The sequence below is a fragment of the Thermobia domestica genome, chromosome 8, assembly GCF_964235325.1.
Source record: "Thermobia domestica chromosome 8, izTheDome1.hap1.1, whole genome shotgun sequence".
Taxonomy (NCBI): domain Eukaryota; kingdom Metazoa; phylum Arthropoda; class Insecta; order Zygentoma; family Lepismatidae; genus Thermobia; species Thermobia domestica.
In genome coordinates, this window is record NC_137461.1 from 152,849,041 (window position 1) to 152,866,632 (window position 17,592).

Here is a 17,592-nt window from a genome sequence, read left to right on the forward strand (position 1 = left end):
TGACATGCATTTTCATTGGTTACATATTTGATAAGAAAGAATAATCACAGAAATGAAGAAATTTTTATCTTAGTGCTTGTATTCTGATTATTTCCGAAGGTAATAGTCAGTAGAGAACTTCAATTTTAGGTTGTTGACTATGAATCATATCTATCCCAACTTGCTGGACTTGAAATTAAAAACTGCATTACGTGTCGGAGACTAGGAAAATATTATACCAATGAATTTCTTATTTTTTTCAAAATAAAACTGGACTTGAATGTGAGACAATTGTGTTTGCATTTGATATGTTATAACTAGATGAATCCCATAGTTATACGTGCCACCGGGCGGAATATAGTGAGTTACAACATATTTTGTAATGTAAAAACTACAAAAAATTACCTGGCAGAATAGTTTGAACCGAGTCATTTGCTCAGAAACGGTTGGGTAAATGGAAAACTCGGCCAACACGTATAACATCATTTTCAAGGACAAACTGTTTGGGGTAAGAAATATCGCCCCACGGTCCCCCGAGGGGTCCCAGACGGGGTCCAGCTCAAACTTTTCAAATGGCAAGGGGGGGTTAAGTGGCACATCGTTTGAAAGCTATTGTAACATGAAAGAAAATGGAGCAAGTCTCGACTCTATACAACAACCTTGTGCAAACTGGCGGCGGGTCAAAATGTAAACAAAAGCTTAATTGAAAATCTATGGCCACCTTGAATCCAAGATGGCCGCTTGAAACCTATATCGAAAGGATAGCCATATCAATCTGCTGAAGCTAGGAGAACCATATTTGGCATTAATGTTGAGTAGTATGTGACGAAAATATGCGAAATGTTCAAAAACGCGACATCTTGAATTCAGAATGCTGCAGTATGTATGGAAACGCATGTCCAGCTCAAACCACTGGTGTTGGAGAAGTGAAATGTGGTATTTACATTTATGGTTTATAGCAGATATCCACAAAATATCAGAGTATAATCTGTAATGTATTATGGCTTCCAGCGTGAAAAATGAGTTTGTGTATAATCAAAATGAGTGTGTGTTATTTCTTGAAATACTGTGACCAAACCAACAAAGTTTGACGCAGCTCGATGTACTGAAATGACTTACACCACGTGGTTTGGTATTGTTCGCAATCTTGTAAATGATTTTTTTTTTTTTTTTTTTTTGTATATTTGGTATTGCAATATTGCAATCAAACCTAAAAATCACATACAAATGTAACCATCACGAATACGTTACAATAGAGTCCCAAACCTGACTAGTGCAGCAAGTCCTTTATGTAGGAACTTCGTATGACAAAATTATAAAAATACCCGAAGGTATTCAACTTTTGTTTAGCAGTGTGAGTAGGAAGTCAGAGTTGCGTGTTAATCGCATATTCGTTATATTCACGTAAATGATGTGGAGAGAACAGTGACGAACGTGCATTAAGAAAAAAACATGTATGTGTTGATACGGAATGAAATAATAGTTTAAAGAACAATTGAATTTCGATTCATTTCGTCTTCCTATTGTTTCTAAATACATAATGGAGACAAAATAGAGATTTAGATTTGTACTGTTATGAATGACATAGATTTTAAGCGACTATCTTGGGTTAAAGGTGGCCATAGATTTTCAATTAAGCTTCTGTTTATATTTTGACCCGCCGCCATTTTGCACAGGGTAGTTGTATAGAGTCGAGACTTGCTCCATTTTCTTACATTTAAGAACAGCTTTCAAACGATGTGCTACATAACCCCCTTGCCATTTGAAAAATTTTGAGTTGAACCCCGTCTGAGACCCTTCGGGGGACCCTGGAGCAAACTTTTTATCCGAAGAAGTGTGTCTGAAAATGTTATACGTGTTGGCCGAGTTTTCCATTTATCCAACCGTTTCCGAACAAGTGACCCGGTTCAAACTATTCTGCCAGGTAATTTTTTGTAGCTTTTACATTACAAAATATGTTGTAACTCAGGACATTCCGTTCTGTGGCACGTATAACTTTGGGATTCGTCTAGTTGTAGCTTGTCAAATGCAAACACGATTCTCATTTGGATATCAGCGGAGCCACTGCGTGACCCTCCCTTGTGAGTCTTTTGTATACAACAGCATGCACTTGATTCAACTTAAAATTTATTTTGATATTAATTTAAGCGGCTCTTTTAGCAACGAGGCTATATGAGACGTGGACCTACTGTTAAGGTGGAATTTCAACTCGAATAAGTTTTCAAGGCTCTTCCTTCCAATGGGAATCGAACGTGGTCCGAGTGCACCAAAAGTAAGCGCATTAGCAACTAGACCAGCGTAGCTGGTGTAGAATGAGAATGTGGGAGGAACGGGAGAACACGGAGATAACTCACAGATACGATATTATTTTCCACAAACTTATATGGCTTAGAATAAAAAGGAAACCTCCATACCAGAACCATCGTCCATACATATTTATTACTTGGGTATGACGAGCTCCCTTGTGGCTAAGCGGTTGGCGTGGGAAACCTGGATTCGATACCTGGCGGGAGCTCGTGAGATTCGGATCTCACGTTAAGATGTAGGTCTCTGTCTCATATAGTCAAGCTGCTGAAAGGGACGCTAAACTAAAAATGAAAGCAAATTACCTGGGAGGCAAGTTAGCCCATTTAGTCTTTGCCAATCTTGGCTCCAAGGAATGGTTATGATTATCGAGTCTTAAAGGAAACACACGACATGTTACATGAAGATATTTTTTTGTAAATTTTCCATGACTTTTTTTTTATGAAGTTAAAATGAACTTACCCCAAGCAATAAGCCATTTGGGTAATACATAGAAAGCACATACTCAAGCTTTATGATAGTTGGGTATTTTAAGGGAACCTATGTGTATTTTTTAAGAGATAAGACTGAATTCATTTTTCTATACCTGAATTATTTCAACTTCGAAACAACTGATAAAGTTGCAAATCTTCATTTGTCACTCTATAAAATTTTTGCAAATGAGTTAGTGTCACATCTAGCTCATGAGAGAACTAAAGAGGCTACACCTGCAAGAAAATCTTACCTCGTATATAGTCACACGTGATGTGAACTAAGCGTTTAAGGAAGGGGAAGTTAAGCAAAACTTCAATAAGGAAGGTTATAACTAACGGATCAAGAGCAATACGGGTTCAATTTCTTATCGCATTTAAGAGCTAGTTTACGAATTTAGAGGAGTAACACAATCGTAGAGACCAATAATCTCGCACCAATGCCTTATCTTCCGATTCGATGCGAAAAGTGTCAGGAATATAACTCGCATCCTTCGTGAAAATGTTATTGTCGGAAAGCTATTTTAATACAGTTTGATTGATTGGTCACTTCAAATCTATTTTTCTTAAGTTTCAAAATTTTTGCTTAAAATTTTGTTTGAAAAATTGCTGCACTCCTTATTTTTTTTTAATTAATTTGAAATACTTTTCAGCCTTTGGATTGTAGTTACTCATGGTCTAAGGTCATTGATTGAAAAATATAACTTTAATTTTTGGTTTGAACTTTTTGAACCTTTTTAGAATTGTGGGTCACTGATGTAAAAATTAGGATTTTAAATCTGATAGGATATTAATGAAAGCAATTAATACATCATAATAACTATTCCACAACTCATTGGTTAAGGTTATTGTTGAAAAATTAGTTTTGTTGCAATCTGATTAGTTTATCACTTTCAAATATGTTTAATTTTTTCAAACTTTATTTGAAAGTTTTTGATGTTATAAGGTTTCCGATCACGATTGAAAATTTAAGTTTGAAAAGTTTTAGTTTGAAAAATTTTGTAAAATATATTTTGAAAATCCTTGCGCTCACTGAAAAATTTAACAAGTGTAGTAAAAATAATCATTTCTTAGAGTTGTTGCAATTTAGATAAAAAGAATCTAGCAACACTGTACATGAAACACTTAAGTCTTCCGTAAACTTACTGGAAGGAACTATGAGTTTACTTGACATAACTAAGCACTGAGTATTAAAAAGAATCCTCAAACCATTCGCACTCATGTCTTATGAAATGAAATTAACTCTGTACTCATCCATATAACGATATAAGGTAATAAAGCCTGATCAAAGAGAATAAATTATATCGAACCTCCGAAATTTACATTTTTACAATTTTTTAACCATAAAAGGGAACAAGATGAGATGGAGCACAGAAACTAGAGAGATACATACCTCGGTCTAATGCTACAATACCAAAATTTAATTTTGACAATTTCCAAAATTTAAGGGGTGGTCCTATCTACCCCCAAAATTTGCCGGACTCAAGAGGGCGTTGATCCCTATGACTTCGTACTACATGACGTCTCTCAGATAATCAGAGCTGAATTAGCAATAACGGGGCTAGTACTATTTACTCACACTAGCATTATATTCTTTACAAATATACCCGAACTGAAAGCAACATTATACTATTAAAGGTATGAACGTGTACAGTAGGACCAAGTCAAGATTGTTTTATAGCTATGAAGAAATAACTCTCCTACTTTTTACCTATTTCAATTCCAGATCCCATCTAAAACTGGAGAAATTATGTATGAAACGACAATGCTAGACCACGTTATTTTTTGATTCTATTGTTTGGACTAAACTCTCCAGATAGAATATTTTAAATATTAGACAACTTTTATCTATTATTTAATTCTGGATATATTTATGCTACATATTTATACAAATTCAAGCAAAACAATGTATTTAAGAAAATAATAAGAGCACGGTGGCTGGGAAGTAGAAAAATCACCTCTGATGCAGGTGTTCCTGATTCGATTCCAGATCATGTGTGTTTGAGACGGACTGAATCGTGTTCGTGTGTTTTCTTGAGATTGTTACGTTTCCTCATATTCTTATTCGAAAAGTTCTTTCACATTAATTTACCTTAAATAACTGTGAATCTTATTTAGCCTACAGGCCATAAGCATGGAACGTAAAACTAAAAGATTTCATTCTTTAAGAACATAATAGCCAATAGATATTACGTGCTTATTTGAGATGTAACAGTAAACTCTTTAGGACAGAAATATTTAATTATTATATATTACCACAATCATTTCAGTTGTTTCTTCAGGAAATATTAAAAAAAAATGTCTTTGTGCAATTATGAGAGAAAAAATAATTATAATAATTTTTGAAGTTCTCATGAAATGTTGATTTATGGAATAAGAACAACATACTTGTAGAGGACTTTAAGAAAATCGTCCGAATAAAATTTAAATTTTCCCAGACACTACGCTAAAATTTTAAGAGTAGTTTTGAAGAAGATATCGACTCATGGTTTTCTAAGTTTAATAAACTACAATTATTTTTTTAAGAGTACGGGAGTTTATTTTCATAGTAGTAGTAGTATGTGGTGGTGTAATGTTCTGAAATACGGTAATCATGTCTTCAGATATAAGATTTTCTAAAGGTTTAATATACATCCAGATGTAAGAGTTTGGTTCTTTCTTTATTATTATACACTCATCTATGGTTCTGTGTGTACAGATTTCTAATTTCTAGGAATGAATATGTAACTTGTACAAATTACACTATGGTATATTTTTTACTTGATTATAAAAAAAAATCAATGGCCTATTTTAAAACACCATAAATAAATTATCCAGGAAGTCAATGCTTCACCGTCCAGTCTATTAAGCCACCTGGTTGTTTTTATTGTACATCGTTATAAAGTTAAACTGTTATGTAGATATTATATAAAGTGCCTAGAAGAAGGTTTTCACGTCTAATCTCAAACATTTCCCCATAATTTATGCCCTTATTAATTTCATCAAGGAGATATGAGAATCCTTGCTCGTCACGAGAGGCCCACAAAGGGTGTGTTATAATTATATTTAATAATATTTATTATTCAGGTCTATTGTGTAATGACTTGCGCTTTTAAATGTTAATTAATACTTTTCATTGCGTTCATATAATCACTTTATCAATATATAGTTCTTATATCACCAGTCATGTAACACTGAAACAGTGTTCGTGATATAAGAGTTGGGTAAACTAATCTTGTCCATGAGACTTTTCTTGTCTCATGGGCAATACATATATATATATATATATATATATATATATATATATATATAATTTGCATATTCACCACTTTTAATAATAGAAGATCATTGAAATCGCATATATTGGGTACGTGTAATCGAAACGTTTAAGTTTTCAACTAAAAGATACAAGCTTACTGTTTCCTTATATGTATAAGCAATGTAACATACATAGTAGATGCGAGTGATTACTTCAAATTATTATCTGTGCTATTCAAAAATTTACCAGCTATGTACAATATCCAGTTTTAACTCTGTTGTGGAGAGGAAAAATGTGCTTATGAGAATACATTATCATGCATGTTCAAATCATGTATTCAAATAAATCACAAAATGTAATATGTCCCCATAGACACTTCGAATTATTTCCTGGTAAGAATAACAGAAGAATACAGAGTGGCTCAACAGTAGGTATACAGCCTTGTACTGATCAACTCATTGCTTTTTTTATGTTATTTCTTATTGTTATCTATCAGGTAGACTAGTTTCTTTATTCTTTGTTCTTAATGTCTTTTTACTTACATCTTAAGATCGGAACAGCCGAAACAAATAAACCGATAAGCTAGAATATTATACTTGATGAATGCAGGAGTGTATACCTACTTTTGGGACACCCTGTATTGTAACAAATGAACTCTGTGGTAAAAGGTGATGCTGTTAGATTTGATTCTTACATCACTGTGTAATATTTCTTTATTTTGCAATGTGACTGGAAAAGGAAACAAAATGTCTCGCAAACAGGAACTTTGCAGGGGATAATTGACGGAAGATTCAGAGAATTGATATTGTTAATATAATGACAGTCATATCATATTGACGTTCCAGGCACAACAAGTTCTGGAGTATTGTAAGCATCCTAAACATATTACAAACTCGAAGCTACTATTTGCAATGCCTTTGGCATACTTCAGTGTGTGACAACTAGATTAATACTCTTGACATTATATGAATAAAACATTTAAGAAAATAATGTCGAAATTATACTAACTTATTTATTTAAATAATTTATTTGCTGTAATCCAAAAAATACAAAAAAATAAATAACACAAGTAACATTTTACTTAAACTTTTCTATACAACGAAATTCTTTTGTCCTTGCCTTAGATCAGACTTAGTTTCCTTAATTGTACAGAGTAACTTTTGCCATACTATGCTTCAGCGACATTTGAGAAAAGAAAACTAGAAATAAATAAAGAAATCTATTTTCATTTACGTATTTAGCTTCAAACTGAAAGTTTTGTAATTACATTTCTATAATTCTCTTTATTGCATTAAACCAGTAACGTTACTTAAGACGAGTTTATGTGTCAATTCAGCAAATGTTTATGATATTATGAGAGTCAGCTTCTTTGTGAAATCTATCACTTGGAACAAGTACCAATCAATAATCTTTGTTCTAATTATATTGTCAAACCTATTACGATATAGATTACCAAAATGCACTTATTAACAAATTCCTTGATTACTAAATGTTCGCTAATCGTTTATGGTATGCGTTTGATTCAACGTTTTTTTTTTTTTTTTTTTTTTTTGTGTGTGTGTGTGATTATAACTTACAAACTGCTATTAGTTGATTGTTTAGTGAATTGCCTTTGAATCGTATGTATTGAAATTTACTGTAGAAATGTGATTTAGGTTACTAGTACTTAGAACATAAAGTGCTTGAAACAGGAATAAATGTATGGCTATATTAAAAATAATTACTGGTTTTAAATATTAATTCAAATCAACATGTTCAGTACTTTTTTTCAGACATCATTCACACACATCACACAATAACTACATCTCAATGAGCTGGAATGTGATAACATTCTTACAGTTAGTTATTATAAATATAATACTAAACACTTATTAATTTATCTATTTGTTCAACATATTAGTAGTTCTTTGCGCCAACTTCAGTCTCCTCTTATCTATAACACAGTATAAAAGTCCCTAGTTTTAGGTGATCATGTGAAGTCATGCTAAGGCTTCAGTCTTTCAGTCATTGCTCGTCTTCAGGAAGACGCATTCACTTGAGTTTGATATCCGAACTTTGACCATGCTGGAATAAATTAAACAAAATGTTTTATAATCAAAATGCGGTTGTGATTTTTTCCATGTAAAAATGATTCAGTGATATAACTTACAAAATGTCATAAATTTGTAAGGTAATTTTCTCTAACAGAGATAATAATAATATATAGCACAATCTGAAATAAAGTGGAATTTGATTTACAGGCTAATTTTGTTTCCGAAAAGCCATATTCTTATCATTACTATTGTAAAATTAACACTCAAATGTTATTCACTATTACAATAGTTACAAACTTAATATAACATGACGTGTAGGTATATGGATGACGATGATAAGATACGGTGTTTTAAGTGTAAAAGACATTTGAAACTAATGTAAACTTTATATACAAGGAAGATCTAAATAAGAATTAATTCTAATAGGAATATAAGCAAAACTATTTGTGAATGATTATGAACGCAATGTTTATCTTCAGCACTTTAACTAAATAAATTTACAGGAAGTTTTAAACAATTAATTGATACAGATATAAATAATAAACTTGAATTTTTTGCAAGACAGTTTATATACAATGTGATTAACAATACCAATACGTAAAGTATGTTTAACTAATATAAAAATGTATAGTACCGATGACGTAAATAATTAATGATGAAAAAGTTATTATATTTCATATAATAAAACAAACTAAATTCTATCTAAAACGAAAATCTTCTTAACAACCTACAGAAACAGAAGTGAAATACTGATATTGAAAAAAAAAAACATATTTTTACTAGCTCCTCTAACAAGTATAAAAGAAATTTAATATTGTGATTTAATACTTTGCTTAAATTCTCAACAAGGACTTCCTAATAAACCAGCAATCTCCAAACCTTCATAAAAGTTGCAGTAAGAAACATTTTAAACGTTACTTTATCTGAAATTTATAATTGATGATATAGTTTTTTAAATACAAATTTGAGACTTTATCATAATATAAGTCTCTGGATCATTTGAGGGATGAGATTGTTTATAAAAGGAAAGGAATGTTTAAATATTCAGAATACAGTCTAATAAAAACTTTACCTAACTGAGATTTTAGCTCACCACAATAGCAAACCAGAGATCTATTTTCAACTACGAAATAAGATGATAATATCTAAGTTAATGGACGGAATTAGAAGAAATTATGTGAATATGGAGTAAAAAGAAAGCATTTATATTTGTATATAAATTTTGGGAGAGTTTGAGGTGTGAATCAAAGGCAAAGCTGCTAAGCCTTTAATAGTCGAATTTCAAGTCAGATTAAAGAAGTATACTTAAAATTGGTATTACTTTTTTATGGTAAACCTAATAAGTATCAATGTAAATAACATGTGGGGGAGCGAATTTTTGAAATCTACAGATAGTATAAATAATTGAAGATGGAGTCGAAAAATAATTCAAAAATAAATACCAGTAAGCATTTTTTCCTGTGACCTGATATAATTCACAAATTCCGAGATGTCGTTGGCAGGTTTCAATCCTCCATATTCTGCAGGCATAATTTCTGGGTATAAATGTTCGTCAAAATTCTTATGTTTCTTACCATGAATTTGTACCTGTGAAGCAGAAACAAGATGCTAATTAGACTTTAGAACTTATTATTTCACATATGTAGAGCATGAGCAGTACAATGGTAACCAAAATTGAACTTATTGTAGGTTACCATTGAATTTCTTTATTCCCTTCATATATGAAAAAGTTTTAGTGCACTGGAAGCTGGTAAGGAATGTTCCTTATTGAAGTTTCATACACGTTTTCAGTACTAACGTTATATGAAACTTTGAACTTAATTTAAGGTGGAATCAGCCATCGTTATGCGTACAATTCTTTTCCAGTTGTACTCAATCCCAAGAAAGTGCGATTGCTACGATCAGCGAAGAGTTCATAAATGATGTTTTGTATTGTTGAGGATACGATAATGAAAAATAGAACCAACTTAAATAATGGAGAAGGAGTTCCCTCGTGGCTATATGGTTAACGAACTCGTCTTTGGCGGTTCAATTTCTTACTTGAGTTCATATGGCTCGGATCCCACGTTAAGGTGTAGGTCCAAACCTCACAGCCTTCCTAAAAGGGACGCTAAACTCTAATTATCCACCCTTCCAATCCACAATGGAAAGTTATTCCTTTATTCCTTAGCTAGAATACATCAAACGAAACCTTTTCATGCACTAGTTCTTTTAAAGTAATTTTCCAACACCTGTCTATAAAATCAACTAACCTACATCATAACGTAGATAGCTTTAAAAAGTAGAAAAATTGAGCGATGTAAAATTTTTACATACATATATAGTGAAAAGCATATATTACTGACCCACCTGTGATTATAGATCAATACACTGACGATATGACTTTCTTACCTAGCACTTATGCAACCAATATTAGGCAGCACAGAGCTCAAAAATCAGAGCTGTACAAAACAATGATATTGAAATATATTTATAAACAACGTATAACTGTTTGCTCGAAACTTAACTTCGTTAAATAATCATAGGAAAAATAATCTATATTGCATATCACCTAAGTGTTAGGATCATGAAGAATCACATTATTTGCACTGAAATAAAAAAAAAGAGAGAGATAAACGCTTGTAAGTATGCTGTCAAGATGGAACTGTTTGACTTCCTTCAATATTATATTAAATCAAGTAACCAATTTGACCAATATTTTAAAAAATGTCACAGACCTGCGTGCATCATGGAGTGTCACTTTAGATTTGATTTCTGGTGAAGTATGAAACCTTGAATAAAGTTTTTGAGTAGGCTTTCCTACAAAACACGAGTGTAGGCTGTCTATCCCTTGAAAGGTGTCGTAAAAGTAATGTCTCGCCTCGGAAAATGTATATATATCTATTAAAAGAAAATAGAGATCTTTTCCCCTTTCTAGCAACCTTTAAAAAGTAAAAATAATAATAATAATAATAATAATAATAATAATAATAATAATAATAATAATAATAATTCCAAAAAGAACGAATTTTTGAGAGGGAGTAATAAGAGGCATATGTCATGACACAGCGTATATACTATGCCATGTTAAACGGCTATAGATCTACACGACGAGAGCGACCAAAGATTGCAACCAATGGCGGCAGATAACCCTTGCTAATGCATGAATCATGTGTTCGTGAAAGGCATCCATTGCGATTTCTCAATTGTCTGCTGAGTTTCCTGAAATTTTCGTTAAATTTCGGAAAACAGCTCCTGAAGAAATCGAATTAGATTTGACGGGGTCATCGATTGTATGTTTTAAAGTGCGCTACACCACAACTATCAAACGGCAGCGTCTGTCTATTTGTGTGTATGTGGGAGGGGGAAAGATTGACATCCAATAAACAGTTTTATTTTGTATCCGTTTCATCATCTTATTGCTTTAGCGGAGATGCGAAAAATAGTCCTTCTAGTTAACAGCGTAATTTGCTACATATCCAGTGTTTAAAGAAACAATTTCTACTAGTAGATCAAAACGTATCGGTTATTATTGAGAACCAACGGCATATCCTTCAGCGACAAAAAAGTTTCGATTTTATCGGAAACTCCGCATGAGAGTTTACCACAAACGTGTTTTCTTCAGCTATATGTGATCTGTCACTAATAGATGTTATCTTTGGACAATATTTTACTTAAGCAAAAATAAACACTTCAGGGTTAATTATACTTTTAGATTTACCTCATCAAGCGTACTATGTATTGTCATCAAAAGGTAGAGCTCATTAAGTATGGTTTTTAGGATGTTTCATTTCAGTAAATGGCACAGTTCTCGTACGGCGTGCTATTTCTTTATAAACATTTTCAAGTTTGTAAAGATAGTCGTTTTCTTTCATTTTATCGAGCTTTCTTACTAAACCCTATAATTATGTTCAGATCAATAAGTTCTATAGTTTGATATATGTGTCATTTTGGATTATTTTTACCAATTGCTACTAATATTCTAGACTTTGCATTTCAATCAGAAACAAAGAATACATTCCTTACATGAGATTAGTATTTTTGGAACTGCCTGTGTGTGCGTAACAACATTTATTTCTTATTCAAACGACATCAGTGTTCTAGTATGAAGAGAGAAATATTTTTTTATATAATAACGGTCAATTTGGTTACTTGACATAGTATAATGTTGAAGGATATCAAACTGAGTCGACCAGCGTTTGTTCCATCTTGACATCATAATTAGAAGCGTCTGTATCCCATTTTTTCTCAGTGAGATTAATGTGATTCTCCATGATGGTAACGCCTAGATGATTTGCAACACGAGAGACGTTACTATATTCTTTCTTTTTGTTAAAGCCAAGCTATTTATTGTTCAACCCTGGCTTTGGAACAATGCTGGTGCCAGACATTCTGCATAAGTAATAGCTACATTCTATGTATTTCTCTATATTCACAGGGGGATCAGAAACACTTGCTTTTAACTAAACATAAAACCAGTTTCATAAAGATTTTAAAAAATGATCTGATTAATTCTGGATGATATTGCAAAATAAAACTTTTAAGAATTTTAAATCAAATCACAAATTATTTTGTTAAGAACAATTGTCTAAATAATAAACTAAGTAAATAGTAAATAATAATTGTATTTCTTTAAATTGAAAAAGTTCATATACTGTAATTATATTTAGATCTATTTGAGTAATTAATGTAACACATTTAAAATGAAAAAAACTCTGATTTCATGATAATTGAGATATATTTGTTAGGGTCCTTATCTTTCACGCTAGGATCTCTACTCAGGGGTGTAGCCAAGGAGGGGGCCATCGGAGCCAGTCTCACCCAAATGATTTCCTGTCCCCCCCCCCAAATGACCAGCTTTTAAAACATCATAATAAAATTATCTCGCTTCATTCATTTAAAAGTAACAAAGTTTATTGACAATTAATAATTTATGGTAAAATAGTATGGAGAAATATTGTTTTTCCATACCGATCGAAAAAGAGTATAGTATCTCTTCCTTATACCGATCGAAAAATAGGAAACTTTTTTGTGACAGCAGATTACACAATTTACTGCGATTTATATTTGATAGTTTGAAGACAAACGTTTTAAGAAGGTACTACAAATACAGTCATAAAACAAAGGTACTAAACTAATTTGTAAGTACAGTATATTTTATATGATTTAACAAGTGTTTTAAAAGACATAGAGGATGGAAAATTTTATTCAATTTGGATTTCATTCGCTCTCTCTTTTATTTCTACTCAGTGTAATAAAATAATTATGTTTTTTTTAGTTACAAATAATAAATAAATATTTTTGTCAGGAAACCATAAAGAAATTAAGTGAAATTTCAAAGAAAATCAATCTTGTGTAGATAGGTTCTGTATACAAGGTCTTAAATTTAAATATAAAGGTAACCAAGAAAAGTTTTGTTGCTTTTTCACCCACCACCTTCGAACATCGATATGTCACCTAACCTGGAAGATCAAAAATAGTCCCCATCAGCATCGACAACCTTCTGAAAACGTTCTGGAAGGCCATGCGATCCATTGCGGTAGAACTTGGTGGGCCGTGAAACGAAGAAAGTATCAGGTGCATTTTGGACTTTTACTAGGGATTTGAACTGGCGTCCTCTAAGGTGATTGTCCAAAGAATGGAACAGGTGATAATCGGACGGTGCAATACCCGGAGAATATAGTGGTTGCAATATTGTTTCCCATCCAAGGCGGAAAATGGTGTCCTGAGTCATCCTAGCCACGTGGGACTTAGCGTTGTCCCGTAAACAAGGACCCATTTGCAATTCAGAAGTGATGGCTCCAGAGTTTTGAGTTTTTGTTAAGTACAGCTCAACTGCTGACACTACACAGTTGCACTGGTACTTTGCCCAGCTGGTAGCAGTTCCCGATGCACGATGCACCAAACACACAGAAGGGCCTTCTTCTGGTATAGTGCTGGTTTCTGCTGTTTTGAAATCGGTTCATGGGATGCTAACCAATGATGACGGCGCCATGGAGCTTCGTATAGGACACACTTTTTATCACATGTCAACGCCCTGTCCAGAAATGGCTCCGAAACAGTAAATAAACACAGGCGACTGCCGCGTTGCCTTCTGGCCCGGAGTCAAAATACGAGAGACCCATTTACCCAACTTGTAGTGCTTCACAAGTTGATGGATGTGATTTCACCATATACTGAATTGTAGTCCCAGTTCCTTTTTGTACATGTGTTGGTCTTCTGGCACGTGGTGTTTTCGGGTGTTTCGTCATCGTTCTTAAACTTGTTAAACCACCGCTGCAATGTCCGCGTCGTCACGACACCCTCACCAAAGGCCTGACATATTTTCTGTCCCGCTACAGCGGCATTTGACCTCCATTTGAATTCGTTCAGCATACATGCTCTTATGACGCTCTGTGGATGTCCCATGTTCTCTCTGTCTTTACGCAAGTTCACGGTGTGTCTGAATTGCCACAACCAGGTAGTATTTTGGATATACCCACACCAACAACTGACGTTCGCCTTATCTCCACTCGCATTCAACTCACAGTGTGAGATCCAATTGAACACAGACCTCCACGAAAAGGGATACAACTTTCTTGGTTACCTTTATAGATGCACAAAAGTATAGCGTTTGGTCCCGGGCAGTGGTTCTTGATTAAGCATAATAAAAACTATCTTGAATATAATTTATGAATAATAATAATAATAATAATAATAATAATAATAATAATAATAATAATAATAATAATAATAATAATAATAATAATAATAAGCTAAAATAGTGTTTTTAGTCTTCCAGAAGGAAACCAAAATTTTCCTTTCTTTCAGGCCTCAAAAACACTAGCAGCAATACATTTTTTGGCTTTGTACATTGTAGCTGCCCCCCTAAAAACGACGGGCCTCCCTACACAAATCTGCTGGCTACACCTCTGTCTCTACTTTAGTTATAAGTTTCATGAAACTTAATATCTGACTATTCATTAAACATGCTCAATATTAAGACTACCAAACACAGTTTTAAGCACGTAACTTTGAAAACCTTGAAAAACATTCTTTCAGTTATAAGTTTCTGTAATACGAGTAAAAATATGTTACTTACCCTTTGCCTAATTTTCTCTGTAAGTAACGGTTTGAAGAGAGCAAATATGGCGTCAAAGTACAAAGGTGTGTTTACAAAATGAAGTTGTTTCACTCGAATAGGAAATGTATCCTGGAAGAGTAAAAAGGAATATGTACTTAAAATATATGATGCGTTGAAATTTCGATAATGAAACAATAAATGAACAGACAGACCACTTTCATGTTAATTTTTTCAAGTTATTAGACTGTATCCGTCTTATTTTACTTCCTATTCACATTATGAATTCAAATTTCATATCAAGATCATTAATATTTAGGGTTGCTATATTTATTAATTACAATCCGGGACGCTACTAAATTACGAGAATCTTTGAAATGCTCAAAATGAAAAGAAGTGATTACTAATTTATTTTCTTCCATTAGAGAGAGTTGCTCAAGTATTACATAATCACATTTTTAGTCATTTTAGTAGAGCTTCTCCTCCCTAGTTAAGCATACGTAAGCAGATGATATACCCCTCCCCCTAGTAAACAAAATTATTATTATAGTTTTTAAATTTCTAAGGATATGTGATCTGTTACGTTTCGTGGCTTTCAAAGTCTGTTTTAGTTCATTCAAGGTATGATGTTTCGTTTGTTTCACACGTTTCGTTTGTTTGTGTTGTATCCTTTTCTTTCTTTCTTTCTTCTTCACCATATAAAGGTGATTTATTTCTTATGCACCCTCCTATGGCTGTGCAACAAATGTTGATAGTAGAAGATTTTTTTTCCCAATATGGGAGTTTTTCTTGGAAGTAATATATTAGATTTATTTTCCTTGTTTCTTCAATTGGTTATTGCATGTTTTCTGAGAGTTTGTTTTTTATTGCTTTTTTAATTTTTTTTCCGTTTTTCGTATTACTTCCTTGTAAAAATTAATTAGAATTGAGAGTATGTCCAAAAGAAGATAGTACAGTATATTATTATTAATATTTATTATTATTATTATTATTATTATTATTATTATTATTATTATTATTATTATTATTATTATTATTATTATTATTATTATTATTTTAGATGTCAATTCCTGATTTCACTATATATTGTATGAGTGCTTTTATTCCTTTCCAGTTCTTGGATGCCAAAATACTTTCATATGAGAGAGGTCCATGTCCCAAAATGAAGTACAGTTGTTGAAGTAAATTGTTTCAATGTGATTTAAATAACTCGCATTCAAATATTAAATGATTCAGAGTACCAATACCTTTGTCACACCAACAATGATAAGTGTCCTTTTTTATTATTTGAAATAATTTGGTCGGAGTTAGTGCAGTGTTAAATAACATGCGATAAAATATTATCACTTCTCGTCTATTCCAGAAAGATAAGTTTTTTGAGTAGCTTGTAGTGTTGTTTCCATAAATTTCCCAATAGAGTTTTCCAGGAAGAGAAGGATTTTTAGATCTCCATTGTTTAATTTCCGTTTTTTCATACTCTGATATTATATGTTTGAAATTTTCTGGTGCCAGTTTGATATTTATATTTTGGCCGTCTTGACACGCATTTTTAGCAGCTAAAAAAAAATTAAAAACAGTTAATTCATTGGCAATATGATATACTCCCATGGCAACATTTTATCATCATTGCTGTTCAGTTTTATAAATTAAAACAATATATTTTTCTTCCTGAATGATCAGCGAAAAATTACCAAAAATATCGGTCAGGGGTTATTGATTAAAATATTTCAGAAGCAAGATGAAGGTTGAAACAGAGTACTAAAGTTAACAATAGCATTGAGAAGTAAAACCTTTTGTTCCTGGTCCAATGAAACAAATGCTTCGTTTAATGTCAAGTAATTAAATCGTAAACTTAACTAAATCCATGTTTTATGTATTCAGGATTTTTTTAAACTTTTGAATTGTCATACTCAGAAGTTGAAGAGAATATTTATATACCTAATCCTGTCAGAAAAAGCAAACTATAATATCCCCTTCCTTTCTTCTTCGCTGAAATCTGGGATATATAAGTATCCCGAGAAATATTTTCGGGACGTAAATCTCGATTCCGGGACGGACACGGATTTTCCGGGACGAATAACAAACCTAATTATTAATATTGTATCTAGAAATGCAAACATTAATCTTAATTGCATTTACTGTCCGTTTACAAAGTTATGAATGAAACATAACTTCCCACCTACAGTAACTGTACCCAATACTTATTTAATATTCTGACAACCTGTAGTAAGCATAAAGTATAAAATATTTGTTGCTTATTTTTTAACTGGAGTGATTCTAGTATGTAACAAGGTTAGCGCAGACATTAGACACCACTAAATCGTGTTCTTATTTTTCCAAGTACGTATACGATGATAAAAACTTTATAAAGCCATATCAGAATAGTCTTTAGCAGAAACAATTAAAAATATTTTAATTCTTTCAATTTAACGTTCAATGATTATATGCTTTAGGCTAAGGGGGACGGGAGGCAAGTGAATGGTAATGGAAGATTTGATGGAATGAGACTATGGAAGGAAATGGGAGTAC

General features: G+C 32.4%; 1 protein-coding gene across 2 annotated transcripts in view; it reads right to left on the reverse strand.

Moving 5' to 3' along the window:
• Positions 1 to 6,974: 6,974 nt before the first annotated feature.
• LOC145693297 (alpha-tocopherol transfer protein-like) overlaps positions 6,975 to 17,592 on the reverse strand; it is a 40,986-nt gene continuing 30,368 nt past the window's right edge. For both annotated transcript variants that reach the window (XM_081769155.1, XM_081769156.1), the window contains exons 6-8: positions 15,085 to 15,195; positions 9,467 to 9,611; positions 6,975 to 8,055 (exon numbers count right to left, since the gene is read on the reverse strand). In XM_081769155.1, the coding sequence (XP_081625281.1) occupies positions 8,009 to 8,055; positions 9,467 to 9,611; positions 15,085 to 15,195 (303 nt within the window). In that variant the 3' untranslated portion in view covers positions 6,975 to 8,008. The remainder of the gene's footprint in view (positions 8,056 to 9,466; positions 9,612 to 15,084; positions 15,196 to 17,592) is intronic.